Below are 22,608 nucleotides of genomic sequence, written 5' to 3'. Positions count from 1 at the left end.
CAGCCCCCGGACGCTCCACTAATCCTCGCTGTCATAACAGCCGGCAGTCACGTGGATCTGCTGCAGCGGTTGCAAACCATTGGAGATGGTAGTGAATTGCACCTTGGTCATCCACAATATCAGGAAGTCACAAAAACGATTTAAAAAAGAAAAAAAAAAAAAAAAGCTCAGCCCTTTCCTTGAGGGCGGGTCGCAGCGCGAGAACTTTGCAGCAGCGAAACGTTGCCGCCGACGGGCTTCGCCCAGCTTCTCCGCTGGACGGTGCAGCGCCGTTTCCCTGCCGCCCTCGCAAAACACCAGCCCTTCCGGCAGCAAGGAAAACACTAGCTTTGTCAGGATTGCTGGAGTTTTTTTGGAGGGGCTCCCAGGGTTAATGCGATTGTACTTTCCCCACCCCGTCCCCCTCCCATTCCCCAGGCACCAGACGTACTTCCCCCCCCCCCCCTTTTTTTTTTTTCAATATCTGCTGGTCCCGGGGAGGCAGTTGTAGGAGCGTTACCTGTATTAAAGAGCGGGTTTGTGAATACGGTCATCGCGTGGCGGAGTTTCAGTCTGTAAATGAAAACCGCGTTCTGCAAGATGAGCAGCAAAGCGGAGGGAGCACGCCGCCGCGCTCGCCTCTGCGCGGGCGCAAGGGCTGCCAGCGCTGCCGCGGCGAGCTCCGTAGCCTCCGGGAAAGTCAGGAAGGTCTGGGGGCACCCAGGTTCACATATGCATATAGAGAGGTATGTGTGTGTGTGTATATACCCCTGTACATAGTTTGCACATGAAATAGAAGCATATATTTAATGCCATTTTTTGCCAATCTTTGCAGTAGTGAAACCAGTAGTATTTTCATTTGAGCCATAGGAAAGGAGGTATTTCCAGCTCCAAGCATTCAAGCACAAGCTCATGAATTGAGCAAAGCCTGCATTGTGGAAAACGTGCACATGAGTGGAGGAGGAAGTTCCTTCTCTCCATTGAAATTTTTATGCCTTATACTGGGTCAGTTGAGTCACTTCTTATCCACCTTTTCTCAAATATTAGCAATTAAAACATTCTCATGATACTAAGACCTAAAGCTTTAGAAGAACGCCAAGTGTTGTGCAATTGATGGTGAAACCGTTCACTGTAAAGGTGAAAGACGGGGATCAATATTGCCAGCAAGTAACTAACCTTTAGCTATAAGCAAGCAGCAATATAATAATTTCCGTCACCGTGCCTGATGGTGACTGAAGGGATAGGAAGAAGCAAATATGCGCCAAGAGTAAATGTGGTATAAGTTGGGTAAGAAGTTACAAATGATTTTTTCTCCTGCTCACCTGGAACGGGTCAGGAAAATCAGCTTGTTTCATTAAATGAAACGTTGCATTAGTGTAGAAGAGGTAGAAGAGTGAGGCTGATGGCTCTGCAGGTAGCCTTCTGCGTCTCCATCGGGCAGCTTCATCACCGGCAAGTAGCTCCTACAGCCAGATTTGAAATCCTCGCTGTCCGGAGGCTGGTGAGCCGCAGCCATATCTGGCAGCGCTCTGTTCATCTTCACGTCCATGAAATGCTGCTTAAACCAATAAAGGAACTTTTAAAGTTCCTGGTTTTGTGCTGACATTATAGTCAGTGCTCAAAAAGCACAACTGGGAGAAATTGCTTCAGGAAGGTTTACACTTAAAGAGCAATTTAAAATCATGCAGGGGAAGAAACAGTGAAAAAAATTAAGAACTAGAGAACTAATACTGATGACATTAATGCACAAGGGCTGATGACAAATTATTTGGTAATACCTGCAACATTTTTTAATGGAAAAGGTCAAAGTCTGAAAAGAAAACTGCTGAACTCTGTGCACAGCTACCTGAAGATGTGGCCCTAAAAGGTAGAATGAAACAAAAGGTTATTTGCCGTCAGACAGGGAAAATAAAATAAACCTATTAACATTTCTTTCACGTCACTAATGTGAGTGTTCATGAAAAATTAAATCTCTGTGAGAAAAATTCCTGTGCTCTCTGAAAGTCTAAATTCTTCTGCAAATACTTTGCAAATTAGGGTTGGTTGGGTAAAAAAAGAAAACAGTACCTTAGATTGAAAACATACTCGGTGAAACCCGAGGAAATTGTTTCTCTGTGTTTGCCATCAATGGTTTGCAATTTACACTTGGCAATAGAGAGAAATACTGGACGTAAATGACACACAGAAGATTTCACAGAGACATGCCAAATTTCCAATAGCCAAAGAAGGGAGTATTTGTAGGAATTGGACAGATTATGAACAGATGCCCTGATAGTCACATGATAAGTGGAAATTTAGTTTCATAATTTGATTAAAAACAGAGGATTGAAATCACAGAAGGAAATAACCAAGAAATGATTCAGATGTGTATGTGGCATTACTTCGTTAACTTGACTTAAGTGTAAATTCATAAACTGAGGACAGAGCATGTAAAAGGAGCTGAAATCTAGATGCTGAGATGTAATATTGCATTCTGTGATTTTACTAAAGGATGCATTTAGAAACTAAAGTTGCATTTAGAAATTTGTTATACATTTCCAAAAAAAAACCAGAAAAAGTTACCTCCTATTCATCCATTTCAGCATGACTTAGAAGTGATTTCAACAAAATTCAAGTTGCTTTGTTTGCAGATTTGCGGTAGAACAGATATTGAAAAGTCAAATGGAGATGGCTTAAGAGCAGCAGTAGAAAACCAGGTAGCTGGCAAGGGAACGACAGGCGCTAGCTAGCACGGAGGAGCCCGGTTACGGTGGCCTAATATTTTATTTAGAGAATCGCGAGCTATTATATTGGATGATATATGCAGGTGGAAGTTTTTAGTGTTGACGACGATCGCAGCACACCCTTTGTGGCTCTTTTATCCTGAAGAAAACCATCAGCAGATTACACAAAAGCCCCGCGAAGTGTAAGTAACCTGCGGGATGACGAGAGCCGGCAGGCGCCGCGCTGGGAAGCGCTGGAGGGGCTCAGCCCGCGTTCCCCGGGCGCGGGCGCCTGCGAGAGGGCAGCGGGACCGTGGGCTTCCCCGGCCGCGGTTCCCGCGCGCGCCAAGGACGTTGGGCGATGCCGGGAGCGACGCGGGGAGAACTGGCGCTCGGGAGGAAAGTGAGGATGGCCTAAACCTGAATCAAGCAAGCAAGCAAGCTTTCATTTTTAGAACAGTAATAAATTTTAATTTAAAAAATGTTTCAACATTGCGAAAGAAACAAGGACTTATCTTTAGGTGAAGTGTATGGACTCTCCTATTGCATGGGAAATTTATTACAAAACAGACTTACTTTTGAAAGGATAAATTTTGGCAAGAGAGTTCATAAAGATATATAACGTATGTACACATGCAGGTGTTCCTATCAGTTTAAAGGTCTGTAGTGTATCTGAGTATGTGAACGTGCACAGGCATGAGTAGATGAGCCACATGCACGAGCAGAGAGACGCAGACATGCATGAGTATATGAACACACACGTACACATGAGCGTATGAGTGCACACATACATGAGTAGATGAGTGACGCGCGTGAGTAGGTGGATGCACACATGCATGAGCAAAAGAATGCACACATACGTGAGTAGATGGATGCACACCAACACAAGCAAATGAATGAGATGCATGAGCAGATGAACACACACATACAAGAGTAGATGGATGCACACGTACAGGAGTAGATGAATGAGATGCATGAGCAGATGAACACACACATACAAGAGTAGATGGATGCACACGTACAGGAGTAGATGAACGAGATACATGAGCAGATGAACACACACATACAAGAGTAGATGGATGCACACGTACAGGAGTAGATGAACGACATACATGAGCAGATGAACACACACATACAAGAGTAGATGGATGCACACGTACAGGAGTAGATGAATGAGATGCATGAGCAGATGAACACACACATACAAGAGTAGATGGATGCACACGTACAGGAGTAGATGAATGAGATGCATGAGCAGATGAACACACACATACAAGAGTAGATGGATGCACCCATGCACAGATGCCTAAATACGCCTACGGAGAGCTCAGTAGCATTTCATTGTGGAGTAATACTTGGCCTTCAGGCACGTTTATCTGTACGAAGCCACTTTACGACAGAGGGTGGCACGGCCCCTACCTGCGCCAGGCGAAGGCCGAGGGCTCAGCGCTTTTCGGGGCAGCATCCCCTTGCAAAGCCCGGCAGCAGCCGCCTGCAGGAGGCCGGGCCGGGGTGGCCGGCGCGGTCCCGGTCCCACGCCCCAGCCCGGCCTCACCGCAGCCCCCGGCGCCCTCCACCACCACGCTTGCTTCCCCGGCGGGTGCCCAGGGCCTGCGGGGATGCGGTGCCGAGGGGCGGGAGCGGCGTGCGCGGCCCCGGCAGCGCCGGCCGGAGCTCCGGCGTCTCGGCCGCGGGCTCGGCTCCCGCACCGCCGCCGGCGGCGGGTCGGAAAGGGAGGGCTTGGTCTGCCCTCGTCGAAGCCCGACGTTCTCCTTTCTGCAACGTCCCCGCGACGTGGTGCTTGATGCTGGGTACACGGCATAGTGCGAGGATGTCAAGAAGAAAAAAAGGAAAAAAGAAAAAAAGAATAGGCAGGATGTCAGCAAAAAAAAAGGCCTTTTCTGAGATAGTTTTTCCCTCATCTGTGTTTTCAGAGGCTTTCAGATTACAGGCTCCAAGGTCATTTACCTTTAATCTGAATTAACATTGTATTAAAAAAGGCAGCATTCTGTCACCCTCTAATCTCACATGGTTTGGTAATAAAGGATAAAAGCAATAATATTTTTAAACCTATTTGCTACCTTTTACCTCCAAAACAAACATTTAAGTGAAAAAGTTATTTGCATTCACGTGATTTTCATTTGAAAAGGAAAACTTCCAGTTCACAATGGAAACAACATTTGTTTTTTCCGGGAGGGGTAATGTAATATCCACATGGATGGTGTTTTGTTTCAGTAAACGCTTTTTTTTTTCCCCTGCACCTAGTTTTAATTCTTTGTTGAGTTATCCAAGTTACGGAGGCAGAACTCAATAGTTAGCGGCTTATTTTACAGATGACTACAAATCCTGGCAGGATTGTATGCAACAACGAGAAAAGCAAATGCATCGCAGCTGATAAAAAACACAGCTGCATGTCTCAATTTGAAAATGGATTTTGCTATGTTGCATTTATTTTCTTCTGCGTTTGTTTTTTTTTTTTTTTTTAAGCTCACACTTCAAAACTCAACTGGCAAATCCAATGCTTTGCGTGCTTTGTTTCTTGTAAAACAAGCAGACTGCAACCTGTACGGAGCTGCGAGGACGGGGCGGTTTGTGCAGCGCGTGCTGCGTTGCGAGCGTATGCCTCCAGGATTTACACAGATGAGCTCAAAGAGCTGCAGCATCTTGTTTCCTGCCTGGTGTAATGGTTGCACCCAAAGATAACCCCAGACCATTTGCTTCCACTGTATAGAAAATACGTCTGCGTTAAACCCCTGTCTAAAGACTGGAAAGGAGTTTGACGAATGTAATGCTTAGCTTTTAAGCTCATCGTTTCTTAATGGTAAATATGAACTTTGATGCCTAATAATTCATTCAGTTTTTAAGACCCAATTTGGAGAAAATGCAAGTGCCAAGTGCTATGTAATCTATGGCACTGTGGTTTGTAAACGTTTTATCTTTCTCTTTGTTGCAGGCCATTAGCAGTGTGACATGTAGGCTGAACAGTAATAAATGCCCATTGTTCTTTTTAGGAGCATCTCAGAATAAGTACATATATATTTTTTATCTTCCTTTTCCTCCCTGGAGTGCTCAGTGAGGTCCCCTAAAATGCACAAAAGCACCTCGTTTCGGTACCTTGAAACACCGTCTCTCTGTCCTGCACAAGACAAAGGAGGGTTTTTTCCTGTTTTTTTTTTTTTCTTTTTAATAGAAGGAATAAAGAAATTAGTCCGTGACAGTTCTGATGAAAGTTTTTGAGATATGTTTGCATAAACTGGTGCTTGTTGCAGAAAAGAGAGCTGTTGTACCCAGCACTGCAGTGGAATTTGTTGACAGCAAAATATTTAGCACTAGCTCTGGCTGCACTTGTTACCCACAAAGATACCGTGTGGCCGGTACCAACGGCACAGCTATCTGCCCCTCGAACGAAAATCTTTGCAAACGAGCGCAAGGGTACCGCCGCGACCGAGGGCTTTTCTGGCTCGGGCAGTCCGGGTCACGCGTTTGTAGGGACCCGCTGGCGCGTGGCTGAGGGCTCAGGTGCGTGATTCCCAGCGAAAGCCGAATCTCGTCATCTACCTGTTAGGTCAAGAGGAGCGAACAGTCGTTATAAAATGCAACTAGTGGCAAAGGGAAGGGATCAGCTGCTAAACAAGCGAAAGCTGCGCAGCCTTTAAGACTGGTACCTATGTTTATTTCTAATATAATAATACAAGTTTGGGATTTTTGTTTTTTCCCTGTAGAAACCTCTGCATCTTTTTATAGAGAAAAATGTTTGGATGAAAAAACAAAAACAACATAGGGTATGTGTATGTTTTATGCTCCTAAAGTGAATCTTGTTTAATCTAAAATAGTTTGCAAACGCTGTCTTATATACAGTTTTTTTTTTTTTAAATCAAATTAAATCTAGTAGGATGGTTATAGGGGTTGATACAGCTGATGGCTGTACGTCTTTCAGACTACCCGACATATGGATAAACCATGCACAGATTTAGCAGGTCTGTCTTTATGTTAAGATGTATACGTGATAAAAATATATGACTGGCTAGAGTTTTCGTGGTTAGCGCTGTTTCATTCTGAAACGCTTGAAGACGTTCAATAAAATTACGTTTATTTTCAGAGGATGTTCACAACGAATGATAACCGTTTTTTTTCCAGAGAGTTTTTGCATATATTTCTTTGCCATTATGCAACAGACTTGCAACCATTTTTGTCGGTGCAGGTGTTGTTTATTAAAAGGAGCGTAGTCATTGCAGGTGTATATTAGACACTAGCTAAACGTAAAGATATTAGCAAAAAGTGCGCTCCGACTAACACTTTTATGCTTTTGCATCGCTGAGATTTGTGCAAAGCCGAATGCTACCCTGCCCATCAGGAAAAGGTTTCACCCTGAAGCGGTCAGGGACTATTTGTCGATACCTCGTCGGTGATTTTCGTTTTGCTTCTCTGGGGAAAAAAAAAAAGGAATATAGTTTTCTAGAATCAAAAGTTATCTTTAAATGTTTTTAGAAGTATAGTAAAGGAATAAGGATGTTTGAATTTCTGATTTTCCAGCTCATGGGTCATATTTGACCAACTGCTTTCAGCAGAAGACATGCCACTTTGTTGAGCTATTTAGGAATCAAAAAGACTGTCTTAATTTAAAACAAGGAGCCTTTGTTTTAGTTGGTGACTGCCTTGTGAAATTTTTCAGTTCTCAGCGGGTTAACCAGGGAACAGGGGCAGAGTCATAATTGGCCTATTTAGAGTATTTTGCATGTGAATAGTGTGTTAGTGAAGCATTACTAAGTCTGTTGTGAGTGACATGGTGATTAGAATTTAGATTAGGGAAAACACATTCTGTACTTTATCAAGTACAGTAATTAGTTCAGTCAGTAAAAGTTGATTACAAGTAACGATAAAGTTAGATTTTTGGTGCTTAATTTTAAAATTTCTTTATTAAATGGTAAATTTGTTCTTAATATAAATGGTAGTATCTACACCTGTTTTATTGCGTATCAGAATAATTAAAAGAACAATGTGTTCAATGCAGAGTATAATCAGGGGATTTATATATTATGGGTAAGTTTCAATGTAGTTTATAGCAAATAGAACATTACTCAGGAAATTGTTCTTCTGTCATAGTCTCCTAAAGATTTCTAATTTTGCTTTTAGTGTGGGTCAGATAACGTTTTCTGCTGTTTCATGGAAACCATAGTCCTTCGTAGCTCAGTAAATTTTGCATTTACTAGGACGCAGCTTGGTGGTTAACGGTACAGGCATAAAACGGATATAGTGAAAGTCCTTTGCTGCTGCTGCTGCTGCTGCTGCTGCTGTACAATAGCGTTAATTGTTTTTGGTTTTCTGAGGTGTTTTCTTCTCTGATAACATTGCAAAAAAATGTTAATAGCATCTAATTTTATTTTCATATATGAATTGCACGTTATGTACAGCCTGCTGTGTAGATTTTCATATTGCAAAACCTGGTATTTTTAATTCACAGATACGGATTTTCCCTTCCACGGAGACAGACAATGAAGCTGTCTCATGCACGCTGAAGCAACCGCTCTGTCCACGGCAGCCTTTTTTTTTTTTTGTTAGTTTTATTATCGTTAAATACGTGGACTTAACTGTCTTGTTTGCAGTGAAGAAGCCAAGTTACCTTCCGGTATATTCGTTAACATAGCTCCAAAAGTTTTGAAAACACTGACTGCATTTGAATAAGTAGGCAAGTTTAAATGCAAACAATCATATTTGAAACGTAGTGCGCTGTGTTTTGCTAGTTAAAGAAAAGGCGCTAAGCGGGAAATTTTTTTGTCATGCCTCCTTATAAAACGTTGGCAGGTCCTTGCTCCGGTATTTCCGCTGCTTGTGAAAGTTGCTTTGCTGCGTTATTTTAAGGACTGGGAAAGAGCTAATGACGAGGAAAGTCAGATTTACCATGCGCGCGCACGCACACACACACACACGTATGTATTTTTTAATCTTCTAGCAAAGTCTCCTTGGAGGTGACATGGATCTCGGCAACCCGGGCGCGCTCTCCCCCACCAAACCCGGCTCGCAGTACTATCAGTATTCTAGCAATAACCCCCGGAGGAGGCCTCTGCACAGCACCTCTATGGGTGAGTGACTCTGCGGCCATCGGCTTTCGCGTCTCAGCAAATAATTGCCGTTTCAGCCTATGTAGCGATACTTTGAAAGAAAGGCACTGAGCGACAGCGCGGGCACGGGCTGGATATACATACATGCATACATATATTTATATGTATGTATGTATATATATGTATATTTTTGTAATGCTGGCTGATTCCCCGTGTTGGTTCGCCCTCTTTGTTGGGCGCGCAAGGAGCCTGGAAAAAAGAAAAAAAGAAAAAGTGGCTTTTTCAGAGCGGCGCCGCGCAAGGTGAAAAAACAAAGCCCCTGGCAGGCGCAAGCCAGACCTGAGCGACGTTGCCGCGTTTGGAGGCCGGCCTCGCTGCTGGCAGCGGCCGGACCGCGCGTGCCGTTCGACGGGAAAAAATAGAGAGAAGCTCCCGCGCCTGGAGCGGGGGCTGCGGGCCGGCTCGTTAGCCAGCTCCGAAAGCCTGCCTTAACGAAGACGCCGTTTCTCTCTCTTTGCAGAAGTACAAACAAAGAAAGTGCGCAAGGTCCCTCCAGGTTTGCCGTCTTCGGTAAGTACCGCTCGTCGGCTCGCGCTGCTTTTCGGCTTGGCTCGGGGCGGCGGCGGGGGGGGACGCACGCACCCGCTCCGGCCGGGGGGCAAACGCCTCCGTTCGCCGGGACGGCGCCCGTCCCGCCGCCGCCAGCTGCCAACCAGAGGAATCCAGCTGCTGCCAAAGGCATTCTGGGTTATTTAATAAGTCAAGATAGAGCTGATAATTACCCAGGGTTTTCCCGGAGATTTTAACGGATATCTCTGATTGTCTGTGCGGGGGAATACGGATGCCATGCGAATAAGCCAGATATATATATATATGTATATATATATATATATTTTTCCCCCCCCAGCGTTATCTCGCGATCGATAGGCCGTGCGCTCGGGAGTTGCTGTTTGTCCTTGGTTCTGCGAAGTCCGTTGTTTCGCGGTGCAAATAATTATTCTGTTATTTTTCCTCTTTTCATTAATTGCGTAAAAGCTTTGCGTTTTTTTCCTGAAAAAGCCTCGTCATGGTTTATTACGCCTTTTTGAGAGGATGCTTTCTGAATTTCCTCAAAATACATTTTAAAATAGCAGTCTTAGAAAGAAATGGTATTTCAGTAAATATAAGGTAATGGTTACTGTGGGTAAAGTTGCATTTCATTCTGGTATTTTTGTTCTCATTTTTCCCCCACTATTACTTTAAAAATACATTGCATGTAGTTCCCTGTTAATACCTACAAGCAGAAAACAAAACACTCAAGAAGGGACAGCTTTCTTTTCATACCTGATGACTCTACTCGTCTCATCTATAAATCTGGTTATTAGGAAGAGCTGAGCGGTAATCAATCTTGCGGAATATATGAACAAATTGACATGTTAATCTCAGATGGGTTTTATGTTTTTCCCATAAATCCCGGTAAATTTGCAGCTTGCAAACTAGCATGCTTTTAAAGGTTCGGTTGTTGCAGTGAACGTGCTAAAACAGTAGTTTCACTCCTAGGCATTTTATAAATAACAAAATTATAATCTCAACGTGAGGAACACGTACGAAGAGCCAAATTTAACTGAGCAGATTACTGTACTCTTTATGGTATGGAGGACATACAAACGTGAATCTTTTTGAAATGAAATGGATCTTGAAACGTGGAAATTCTGAAATGAAAGTTTCCAGGAAAGTAATAGCACTATTATTTTTAATTAAAAAGAAGTTCCCACACGTGCACGTTAAATTTATTTCACGGTGTGTTTTTCGGTGTGGGTTTTTATTGGACTCCTTTACAGCAAGAGCTAATATCCCCCCCAAAGGTTTTTATGAGTACTGTTATGCTTGAAGTTAGAGGTGGAATCAATTTAGGTGAAACTTTAGCTTTTAACAGTTTTTACGACAACTTTGCGTGACATATCCCTCCGCAGCTCTTTGCGTTTTGAAGCGAGCCTGCAGGTACCGAGGGATACCGTTAAGCGGAGCAGCAAGGGGCTTTGAGCCCTCTGGACGAGGGAGGTAGGTGCGCGCTGGGAGGGCCACGCAGGCACGGTGCCTCCCAAAACCGCCCCGGCAGCCTCCCCGGGGCCTCCCCGGTGTGCCGGCTGTACATACCCTGGCTTCTGCGCTCAGTCGTTGGCAGAAAATGAGTTTTGCACGCTTTGGTAGGATTTGCAACGTTTCTGTGTAGGCAGGTGGCCACCTCAGCACGTTTGCACGGATATTTGTTGTAGCCGTGACAAGAGACTTTCCGCGTGGTGGGCAAGAGCGGTAGCGTTTGTGCTGGAAGCGGCAACTGGTAGCAGTTTAAAACTGCGGCAGAAGTTTTTTACGGACAGCTTTTGGCTTCAGTAGCATAAAATGCAATTTCTGTTTCTCCTAGACTGGCCTCAAACGGGGGCTTGCTTTTTAATTTTTTGTAAATTCAGTTATTGTACGGAACGGAGATACTTAGACAACTCGACACCTTAACTAGTTTAGAAGTATTTTTATTTTGTAAGTCAAACTTTGTCAAAATTGAATATACACGTTAAGTAACGCCAGCGAGCTGTACCTTTCGTAAGAAAGTTAAAAAAAAAACGTTCCCTGAATTTTTTAATCACCCACAGTTCCCTCTCCCAAGAATAAGTACATTAATATAGCACAAGTCCAGTAATGCGACTGTAGGAACAGTAGGGTTCTGAGGGATGCACTACCTTTTTTTAGGTGTACATACAGATATATGTCTTTGGGCCGTGTTGCCTCCCTATATTACAAATCCCACGTTTTATTTAAAATCATGCTGCTTTAGAATGAGCACCTAGGTGTCTCAAATGAAGGAAAAATCTTTTAAAAGGTCAAATTGTATTTAGGTGATAGACTGCGTCACACTGAACTACCAGGATTTATTACGCTGAATGAAGTATATACATTTATGAACTGACTAACTAGATTATAATGTACTTGGCTGATAGGGTGGAAATATTGCTGTATTTCCCTTAAAATATGTATATTAACTGGTTCTCAATATGATTTATGCAGTGGATATGGAGATTAATGCAGCCGCTTTTGTGAAAGCAGTTATTGTTGATTAATTCATAAGTAGTCTTATAAAAATTTCCATGATAAATGGTAATAAATATGTTATATCAGCTCCCCTTTATTATAAGAAACGGCTACGAGTTTTGAAAACAAAGTAAATTAAACTACGGAAATAATCAGCGCTTAAAAAAAATAAGGACGACTGGAACTGAATCCCGAGTCGAGAAGGTCCTGAAAGCGGGCGAGGGGGGCCGGCCGGCCGGCCACGGGACGCGCCGAGCGCGGGCAGCTCCAGCGGCTGGACCTCGCGCCAGCAGCTCGAGCTGGCTTTCCTGGCGTTGGCTTTGCCCGGCCCCCTCCGTCCCGCTTCGCGCTGGTGGTATCTCCTGTCCTTGAAACCAGGCAACGTGCCGGTGGTTCTTCCCCCGCTGAGCCGTAGGCTCTTCGGGCCGAGGTGTCCCACCTGGAGCGTTTCCACCCCGTGGCTTTCGGTCCAGCCGGGAGCCGGCTCGGAGAGCGGCGCGGGGCGCGTTGGGCTGAGCCGAGCGGTGGGCATGGCCCCAGCGGCAAGCAGGAGGCTGCTCTGTCCCTGCTGGCTGAGGACCCGCATGGCTTTGTGGATCCTTGGTTGCGTCCCTCCCTGCGCCCGGGGGAGAGCTTCGTGTAGGTGCCGTAATGATGCTGTTGGGACAGACGGACGCGGTTGGGCCTGCATGTTTATTTAGCACCAAACGTGAGGGCCCTTGGTCTTCGTTTGGACCCGCAGGCAGCAACTACCTTTATCAAATAACTGTAACAGCTACTTTTATGAGAGGCTTTGCAGTCATTTGGTGGAATATTCTTTACAAGTGTCAACTGCTGTTGCTACCTAGCATCTTGCAATCCAGATGGCTCCTGACTCTTCTGTATGATTATCTACTTAACTTGAATTTTATACTAAGGTTTTGCTGTTGTTTTAATCTTTGACCTGAAGCTTTCATCCATTTTGGCTGCTGATAGTTTAATCGCATCTGACCTTTTTACATTAAGTGTTTGTGAAGTGATCTGACATTTTCTACTTATCTTGACCACTAAAAGTCACGAGCCAAGTGCCCTGGACCACACTATCTTCTCCGTAGCTGTGGCTGAAGGGGATGAAGTCAGCCATATGGCTCCCTGGCAGGGGGGAGCTCCAAGCAGAGCCCTGGTTCGTTTTCTTATTCCCACCCCTCCTGTTGGCCCGTGAAAGCAAGATGGATAGCCAGGGCACGTCACCGTGGGCCCGCGTCTTGCGGGTTGAGTGCTTTGATTTCATTCATAGAGTAAAAGCCATTTTCTAACTCGCCTCTTAGAGCGAGTCCATTTGGAGCGGTCCTCCGTTGGAAAGGGATGTTTTCCGTTATAATAATTTTATCATTTGTACTTGAGAGAGCATTGCGTAGCCTTTGCACTTTTTGAAGAAGTCTCTGCTGCCAAAAAAAAAAAAAAAGAAAAGTCCAAACTGGATCACAAACAGAAGAGTTGCGGCATGGAAGGTGTCAGCAGAAAGGCTGATCTTTTAGCCTTGCGAGCACGATAGGAGAAAGTATTGCTGAAAATGTCTGTGAGGCAGGTAGGCTTTAACGAGGAATGTGGATGGAGGTTTCTCGTAATGGCATTCAAACAGAGGGAATGAAAAATGCCTGAGGGAGAAACGTGAGCAAAGAGGGAAGGGGTTAGGTTGTAACGGTGATGTCTGAGTTGACTCTTTACGGGAGTCCAAGGAACCCGACCTCAAGTAAATCCGTGGCAGCGGGGTGGCCCTGCAGCAGGGAACGAGGGTCTGGCCAGGCCCTCGCGTAGCCCCTGTAATAAAAAGCGATGACATCAAGCCTGAGGACAGAAGGCTAACTCAGAAATTAAGCGCTCGTGGAAAGCTTGTGACGCCAGTTGTCTGTGGGCATGGTGCGAGCGCTCCTTTGGCTCTGCTTGGGACTGAACGGATAGCGTGCTTTCAGGTATGTCCGTCCAGGGAGGCAGCTGGTATGCTGGGCTTTAATTTCCATCTGTAATAGAAAGAGGGGCTGTGGAGGCTGAAGTAGGAGAAGCTGAGAACCAGAAGTTGTAACGTTCCCATTGAACCCCTGACGTGGTCTAGTCAGCCTTTTCGCTTCTCATAATTAAGGTAGGTTTCTGCTTCCAACAAAGTCCATCTGTAGGTTTTCTGCATCTTAAGTTATTCTTCTCTGTGGCCAAGCTTTCTTGTAGCATGAATGAACGTAATAGATTGCTCCGCTCATGCATTTCCTCCATCACCAGTGCTCTTTCTTTTGGTATGGTTATAATCTAGTAAACAGTGTTATTAAATGCAGTCATTATGGTACAATATATTCATTTTCAATTTTCTTCATACCTGGGCACTCTTTTCCTTTACAATTGCTCTGGGGCCTCCTGCTCCCTTAGCTCCGCAGAGTTGTTGCAATTGCTTGATCCCTGTTTATGACAGACTTAGGAGTTGTAACCCATACTGAAATCCCATGTCCTGCTCTGTCCCTGGAGAGGAGCGTTCAGGATTGTAAAACCGTGCGGATAAATAAAGCGTTCGGCGTGTTGCGAATCGCCTCCAACGAGGCTCTCTCCGTGTAGACCACCCTCAGAGAGCGCTGCAAATGCTGCTCTCCGCCAGCCAGCGCGTTTCAGGGGGAGCAAGAGCTCCTCGTTTTTCGTACGGGCTAGCGATGAGGTGCGTCAGGAGCTTCCACGGTTTCGGGTCCTGCCTTCTTTGCCAAAAAAGCGTTTTGAGGAGCTTAGGGATGTAACCGCACGCTTTGCAGTGAAGTCATAGCCATGAACCACAGGTTCTGCTGTCGTAACTTCATCACCACTGGTGCACAGCAAAGCTAACGCAGAGCTGATTTTTGGACACTTTTAGGGCCCTTTCTTTTTTTTTTTTTTTGGCATTATATTAATGACGCATCCCGTCAGTAGCTAGTGAGACAGAAGGGTGGTGTAGGAGTTACCCTAGCTTGCACCCTGCCGGTATTAAACCCTGAGCAGACGATGACCCAACTCTCATTTCACAATGAGAGCATAACGTAACAGCCGCACTGAAAAGTGCGGGTTTCTCCGAATTTCTCTGGCCGTGCCTCCTGGCCGCCGGCAGCTCTGCTAGGAGTTGACTGAACGGCGGCATCCCTGCGGAGGAGGGGACCTCTTCTCCTCTGCCCAGCACATCGTAGCACCTAGGCCCCGGGTACCCAGCACGTCCCTGGCGCTCAGTGACGCCTTTAGACTTAGACTATCTGGCTCATGAGCCAGGGCTAGCGCAGCTGAAGAGCCCATCCGGACTCCCCCCGCGTGGCGCGGCGTTCGCCTGTCTGCGTGCCCGGTCCCTCTGCCGCGCACCCAAGCAGCTCTTCCCAGGCACGGTGGCAGCTGGCAAACATTTGAGCTCCCGTTCTGGTCCAGCAGAGGGAAAAGCCGGGCTGTTTTCCAGAGACAGAGCGAGAGGGGAGGGTGGCCGTGGTGGGGACCGCCCCGTCGCCCCCTTCACTTCTCCTTGAGGAGGGGAAGTGCTTCGGATCTCACCACCATCTTCGGATCTCGCCACCATCTGCAGCAAAACGGGAGGCTTGCGAAAGCCCCGGCTGCGTGAGCGGCACCTCGTCGCTGCTCGACACGCACAGCCATGTGGAGTCGGCCAGGAGTCGCTGCGTCACCTTTCTGGTGTTCCAGGTTAATTCAGTCTCATGAGAACTAGCAGCATTACAATCAATAAAAAGCTTAAAGATGGAGAAAAAGGGGGAGGTCATGACTCCTCAGGTTGAACCATCTCCTTGGAAACTTGACGTAGAGGAGCACTTAGGGAAGGAGGTGACCTCCTGCGTGGAAGGATGGCCAGGAGCCCTGAATCAGGGCTGCGGTCCCTGCTGTGCCCAGACTTCACCTCTGGCTACGGCAGGTACTTAGCTTGCCGTTTGTACAAGAGGTCTACGTAGGCTCGCCGGGGAGAAATCAGATCCAGGGGTAGGAACTGGGCCAGGGCAGAGACGAGGCGCCAACCAAGGCAAATTATTTTAAACGGCGATGATAAGAGAGAGTTCTTGTGAAGATTTGACAGCCAGAATAAAGAACGGGGGAAGTCAAATGTCATCTCCGTTGCGTTAAAAGAGAAAAGAGGAACTGAAAAATTGATTGATTTTGTTGCAGAATCAGCAGGCAAAATCTCCCGAGCTTCAGTTTTAATGGCAAGAGCATCTCTCTTTCATCTTAATTTAAGGTATCCCCTCTTAGATTAAAGACATCTATTTGCACTTGCTGTTGTGCGTATTTACAAGCGTTACAGTTTTGACCTTGCTAGCCAGACAGATAAGGAAGTCTATGACTCAGCTGTACATCCTAAGGAAACACCTGCTTTAGTCCAAAAATCGAGAAAAGAGAAATATTCCTGGAATGCCACCTGGAGTTCTGCTGCCGCTCTGCGTGGATTTCCCCAGGGGAAGCCTTGAGGCGAGGCGAGGAGGCGCTGCTCGGGCTGCTTCGGCAGATTTTTTGCAGACTTCCTACCCCCGTGTCAAAAACCACGACCTCACGATTTTTCCCCTAAGCCTTCGAAAGCATCCAGCTGGCGCGGGAGTTTTCTGAAAGGGAGGCCTCCTGCCAGCCCCGTGCATCGTGCCTCCGTCCTGTCTGCCGGCTTTCCGTATTAAAATTTGTACCTTATTTAAACTCCACCGAGCTGCTAGCAGTTGAAACAAAGCTCTGCTTTTTGCCCCCCCCCCCCTTTTTTTTTCTTAAATTGGAAATGTGTCTTTAGCACATAGCAAAAAGGAGTTGATCCGAGGGGGTTATTAAATCGGCTGTAAACCAGCGCGGGGATCGGTTAGAGGCCTTCTGTTAAAAGCCGTACCTGGAGTTGGCCACTGGGCTCGGAGGAATAAGAAGTCATTTTGCAGACGAGATGCTGCCTTCCTGTTGGTTTAAATAGAGTGAAAAGCAGTGAAAAAATGCAGGTAAAACTGGCTTAGATTTCATTTTGAAATAAATTGCACCGGTGTCTCAGGAAAAAAGCAGTCGGAAAGGAATGGTCTGATTTGTGTGTTTTTTAATGCCTCGGTCTTACGCTATGTTAGAAGTCAAAACTTTTGTGCAAGGTTCCTACCGTTCTAGGTATTTAACCGGTTTTGACTGCAAAAAATCCAGTGCTGAATAGTTTTGAGCCATCCCTTAGCAGTGTGTAGCAGAGGTGGTGTGGATTCCTGGGCTTTGGCTGTTGTTGTTGGGTTTAGCTTGAGCATAGACTCCCTCTTCAGCGTGACGCAGGTAGTGCACGAGGCGCTTCTCCCCGGCCCTGCGGTTTCGGGCCCGCAAATGCCCAGGATTTCGAAGCGCCCTGCCTGCAAAAAGGGCAAGAGCAGAGGCGGCGGCGAGCGGCGGCAGCGCTTGTGGAGGCAGCAGCTCCTTCAGCGCCGCGGTGCGTGCGGGGCGGCCGCGACTCCTGCCGCAGCTCGGTCGGGCGCCCGGCCGCGCGCCCTACGCCGGGGGAGCTTGGGTTCGTTCTTCGGGGCGAGAACGTGACGTGCATGTTCAAACCCAAAGTCTCATTTTTCCTTTCCCCCCCCCCCCCGCTCTTGATCCGTATTTTTGTTCTAAGCTTTGCGTGGCTCCGTATCTTTGCGTTCGCGGAACACAAACGCCGTAAGATTCCCGTTAGAACGAAATAAAAGTGGATTTGCGTTTTTGCCGGTGGTGGACGTGCACGTAGGGAAGTTGCCGCTTGCAAGGGAACTTGCAGCTAGGGCTCCATGCAGCCCTGCGAGCGTCTGCTGGGGGCGCTGGCTCTCGGGACTTCTTCTTGCTTTCGTTTTCTGTGCGGAGCGGTGAGAAAATGCGTTTTGCTCAGTAAAGAAAGGCAAAAATAAATGGCAATTTCATGTCCAGCCGTCACCCGCTTTCTTTGTGCAGCTAAGCACCTTTTTTCTTTTCCAGTTGGGATTTAAGCTAAGTTTCACAAGCATGAAAACTCAGCACTTAATTTTCCTATTCGAACTTGGGGGTAATCGTTAGTAGAAGGCATTTAAAGCTAAAAAATACGTTCCCTGGGCAGCAATTTGATTGTGCGGCTTTCCTTTAAATGCTATCTGTGGGCTGTGTTCATTACAAGCGCCGCAGCGGCTTCCCATCCCTGATGCCGCGCGGTTCAGCGTCTCAGTCACATCTTGTGTCGGGGCTTCCAGACGTGGTTTTAGGAAAGGATGGTTTCCGTGGCGGGGGATTTACTCGATGTCGTTGCCTTGCATTTTCCCTTCCGTTTTAGAGCTGCTTGGAGGCGGGGCGGGAAGAGCGATGCGGCGGCGAAGAAGTGGTCTCTGAGGGCTGGAGGTCCTCGCGGGGACGCGGGCACGCTGCCGCCTCGGGCACCTTTCTCAGCAGCGTCTCTGCACCTTTTGCCGTCGGAGGAGCGCCTAGTTTTTGCTCGGAAGCGTTGCTGCGTTTACGCCGAAGCGGTGCACGGGCAAAAAAGCATCAGCGGGAGAAAAATATGGGGCCGGGGTTGGGGGGGGGGGAGAAAAAGCCTCCAGAGCGCCGGTAAGGCTGAACGTCGCTAAACGCGGAGCGAGGCTCCCGTGACAGCTTCTTGGCACCGCGCGCCGCAGGCCCACAATGGCCGGTTGTTTTTCCCGTCGTCGTTTCATTTCGGCGGGGCGGCCCGGCGCTCCCCGCGACCTGCCGCGATGGGCGGTTTCGGGGGGTGCACGCGCCTGCACGCTCGGACGCCGTCGCCTTTTAAACACCAAAAAAACACCAAAAAAAAAAAGAAGAAGAAGAGGCGTAAAGCAGGCGTCCGTATTTGCTCTCTTTGCCACCGGTGACTACTTGTTTCAGGCGCTGCGCCCGCCCTCGCCCCGGGAGCGTCGCCGGAGGGGCCGCAGCGACCTCCCGTCCCCTCCCGTCCCGTCCCGCCGGCAGCTCCCGAGCGAGCGGCGCTTAGGTAGCTGGCGGGTTTTGGGGCGAGATCTCGCGGCTCGCGCCCCATTCGACCCGGCGTCCGGGCGAGCACCCTCCCTCGTGGGCGCGGGCGGCGGTCCTCAGCAGGACCCCCCCCCCCCCCCCCCCGCGGTGACTTCTTTGGCTCTGTCGTTGCAGCGGCGCGTCGGTGGGAGCGTGCCAGAGCCCTTAACCAAGAAGCTCCTCTAGTGTGCTCGGCAGCACCTCGTTTCTGCGCTCACAGTTCATTTATGATTCTGATGCGAGTGTTTTTTCAGGAAACACACATTTCACTTTTTGACCTAGGAGCATCTGTTAGGTTTTTTTTTTTTTTTTTTTTTTTAATACTACTTTGGCATTCTGGAAGTGTTAATGTCTTTCATATCTGTTTAATGCTATTTAGGGATATTTATGATCACCTCTTGGTTACTTGGGGTAAAGTGTGTTGCAATTTTTTTCAAACAGACAGGAAAGCATTCATATGAGGAAACAGATTGCTTTAAACATGTGCTTCCTGTGACAGTAAAAAGAACAAATTAGATTTAACACTGTGTAATGCATGCATAAATGTGTACGTTTAAGCTCTTAAAAAGCCTCGCGCTCGGGTCCGGCCTAAACAAAACTCAGGCGTCACCCATCAAGGCGCAATGCTGGGGCGAGCGCGCGCGACCACAGCCGCTCGCCGTGGCGCGGAGGTGAAAAGGGAGGAGCGGGAGCTCGCTGGCCCAGGAGACAGCCTGGAAGTACTTTGCCTGCTTTCCTGTGTATTCGACCCGAAACTCATTCCTTTTTTTTTCCTGCCTGCCGGTACCGCGTGCGGAGCCTGTAATGCAACCGCGCTCTCCCTGGGAACGCGGGCGAGAGGAAACTCCGGCGCGTTGTCCAACCAGCGCCTTAGCAGAGGCTTAAAAAATTGCAGAGGGCCCTGTCATAAGCTGTATTTAGTGACTGTCCCTTACTCACCTACTCGGAGAGTGGGGACTGCTCCCCATCGGAGCTGTGGCGGTTCGCTAAGAGCCGTCGTACGTGCCTGCTTCTTGGCTGCTGCCTGGGTTTCTCTGATTCTTGCATCGGGGCAAGAATTAAAGGCGGTTGCTGCCTGCCTCCGGCCAGCTAGTTCCCTCGCACCTCTTATTTTCAGTGCCTGCAGAGTATTTCTGCAACCTACAACCTGCTCAGGTGAAGAAGGAGCGTGGGCTTTTGGGTCACTGACCGCCAGAGCGCCGAGTGAGACCGTTGACGCGTTAGACGATATTAAAATAGACCCGCAGCCGGAGCAAAATGCCGCAAGGATGACCAGTGTTGTGACGAGCCTGGATGGTTTTTTGCGGGCTGTGGGAGTTAGGTCTGGAATACAGTTTGTTTGGTAATTAGTGCGCATCTCCTAAGACTTTTCAGGGATTCGTGTTTAACCTCTCGGCTCCCGCGCTCTGACAGGAAATTAACACACCTTTAATCATCCTGCGGCGTTTAAGCAAATATTTTTGAACCATCTCCGCGCAACAGGTTTCCCAAGATTTAAAGTGTGCAGCAGGTTTCCAAAAAACTTCGTTTTTCTTACATTTTAAATGTTCTGTTTGTGCAAAATTTTGAGAATCACCATAAGGGCTTCTTTGCATTTTTAATTTAGTAACTAACATATGAATAAATTTGCATATTAATTAGTTGCAGATTAAATCATGCATACATAATTGCCTCCTTACTGTGTTTAATGTTTGTCAAAATCTCCAGCCTGGTTTGATGGATGTCGTATGAAAGATTACAATTTGATGTACCCTTGGAAGTATTTACACCAATAATGCAGGATTCTTAATAGCAGAAACCTCTAGTTATATACAGTTTCTAATAAACATGTAAGATAGGTGCATGTCCCTTTTGACTAGATTTTTTCCTTGCACCAAGTCATTTACTATTCATAATCATTAATGCATCTCCTAATTATGCAGCATATGTCTGTTAACCACTTCATTGCCAGTCTTTGGGCTGTAGCGCCTGGATTTTTAGTAAAACTTGTATTATTTGAGAGGCTGTTCCTGAACTGTTTTGCCTCTAACATTAGCCATCACTTCTGATTTTCCTAGGGTGTGAGATTTTGAGAAAGACTTTACAATGCAAGGTACATTTTGTGTTTTATTATTGCGGTTGAAGGAACGAGCTGCACTTAGTGCATGGCTGAAGGTTTCTCTGCTGTGGCTGCTGCAGTAAATAAGCAAGGGCGTTCCAAGTGCAAAAATAATAAATACTAAAACTCTCACTAAAGTAATCCTGAGCACAGCCTAAAATCAAGGGGGGAGGCTGGGAAAGTCAGCCCCAGCCCCGCGCCGAGCTCCCCGTCCAGCGCCGAGCCCCCAGGGCGCAGAGGGGTTTTACGGGGACTGGCAGCTCACGTCTCCACCGGGCTTTGATAGCACCTGCCTGGCATCGCCACCCTCCAACTGCATGCTAAACAAAATCTTGTCTCCGGGTCCCGGCGCGCTCGCAAGTTCACAAAATTCAGAAGACGTTTGAAAACGTTTAAACGTGGCGGGTTTATATTTGCCACTTGTTTTTTTTTTTTTCCCCCCCCTGAACTTTTAGGTGTGCTCCGATCACATCTCCGGTTTCCGTCCACACCCAGGAGGGCCTGACCCCGTCATTTTTAATGGAATCTAGATCCTCATGTAATGGCAGGATTTGTGAAAGCTGAGCCTTTCGGGGGGGGGAAAAAAAGAAATATTGGGGGAGTCCTGATAAAATCCCAAGGTTGGCTACGCTGAATTTATCAGCAAGCCATTGATTTTCTTTCTCCTCTGGCTATACGTTCCCCGCTTTCCGAGCCAAAGCAGCTTTTGTAGGACTTCCAAACCGCCGTGTTTCGTGGTGGAAGCTGGCGCTAACGCGCGGTAAGGCATTTCCGAGCGGTCGGTGGGAACACGGCGGCGTGGCAGCAGACCGAACCGGGACCGCCGGACCTTGCTCCCCCAGCTGGCCGCCTGCCTGGCGCCGGGCTTTCCGGCGAGGCCCCTCACCTCTCGGCGCCGGAGCTCCCGTGCCCGGTTCGCCCCGTCTTCGTCCGCGCCGGCGGAAAGCCCTTCAGGCCAGCGCTGCCGGGGGCTCTGCGCGACGCGGCGGCGGCTCCTACGAGCTGCTCGAGCATGAAAACGTGCCTTCGAACGTGGCGCTGGGATGCCTAAGAGTTGCCGAAGCGCTGTTGAGCGTTACCTAGGCTTGCGGGAAACAGCAGAGTTCGCGGGAAAGCGTGCATTGTCTCTCGTTTCCAAGAGCGGTTTGCTCTCCAGCGCGTGCGCGCACGTGTTTTGTGTGCACGCGTTGTGCGTATAAATAAATAATGTGCATATTTGTTATAATATGAAAAACACAGTGAAACCACTGTATAGCCCTAATTGCTCACAAAATCATAGACTTCTTTTCAGAAGATGCAGCAGCCTGACCTCTTTATTCCAACCAGTGACTTTGCAAGATATATGTTAGCACAGTATTCACTGTGAAAAGCCCTATGAAGTCAAAGGTGCAAACACCCTTTCTCCTGAAGGATTTCACTTAGTAAAAATAAAACGTAGTGGAACTAGTGCCCAAAGACCTCACAGACCTACTCTCTAATCACAGAAGAGCATAAACTGCTCAATACTTACCACTAATTACCCTCCTGCACTGTGCAATTCACTATCAAACCGCAAAAGAACGCTCAAATACCATTAAGGGACAAATCTACAAAAGCAAGAAAATTGTAAGGCCAGGCCAAACTCAGTAAACTCAACCCTGCCGTTAGCAGATGCAGCTTGAAATAAGATGTCTGGACCCAATTCAGGTGTGATGCAGGCTCTCTGCTGCACATCCTGTGGACATCAACCGGAAACAGGCCATTTTAGGAGCTGCTTAAT

General features: G+C 47.4%; 1 protein-coding gene across 35 annotated transcripts in view; it reads left to right on the top strand.

The window, feature by feature from the left end:
• LOC138064405 (transcription factor 4) overlaps positions 1 to 22,608 on the top strand; it is a 235,535-nt gene that overhangs the window by 128,283 nt on the left and 84,644 nt on the right. For 32 of the 35 annotated variants that reach the window (XM_068926726.1, XM_068926746.1, XM_068926745.1 and 29 more), the window contains 2 exons: positions 8,632 to 8,761; positions 9,261 to 9,310. The exons of the other annotated variants lie outside the window; for them this stretch is intronic. In XM_068926726.1, the coding sequence (XP_068782827.1) occupies positions 8,632 to 8,761; positions 9,261 to 9,310 (180 nt within the window). The remainder of the gene's footprint in view (positions 1 to 8,631; positions 8,762 to 9,260; positions 9,311 to 22,608) is intronic. 35 annotated transcript variants of the gene reach the window in all.

Source organism: Struthio camelus, chromosome Z (assembly GCF_040807025.1).
Source record: "Struthio camelus isolate bStrCam1 chromosome Z, bStrCam1.hap1, whole genome shotgun sequence".
In the NCBI taxonomy this organism is placed as follows: Eukaryota; Metazoa; Chordata; class Aves; order Struthioniformes; family Struthionidae; genus Struthio; species Struthio camelus.
Note: the sequence above shows the minus strand (reverse complement) of the source record. Positions and strands in the feature narration are given on the sequence as shown.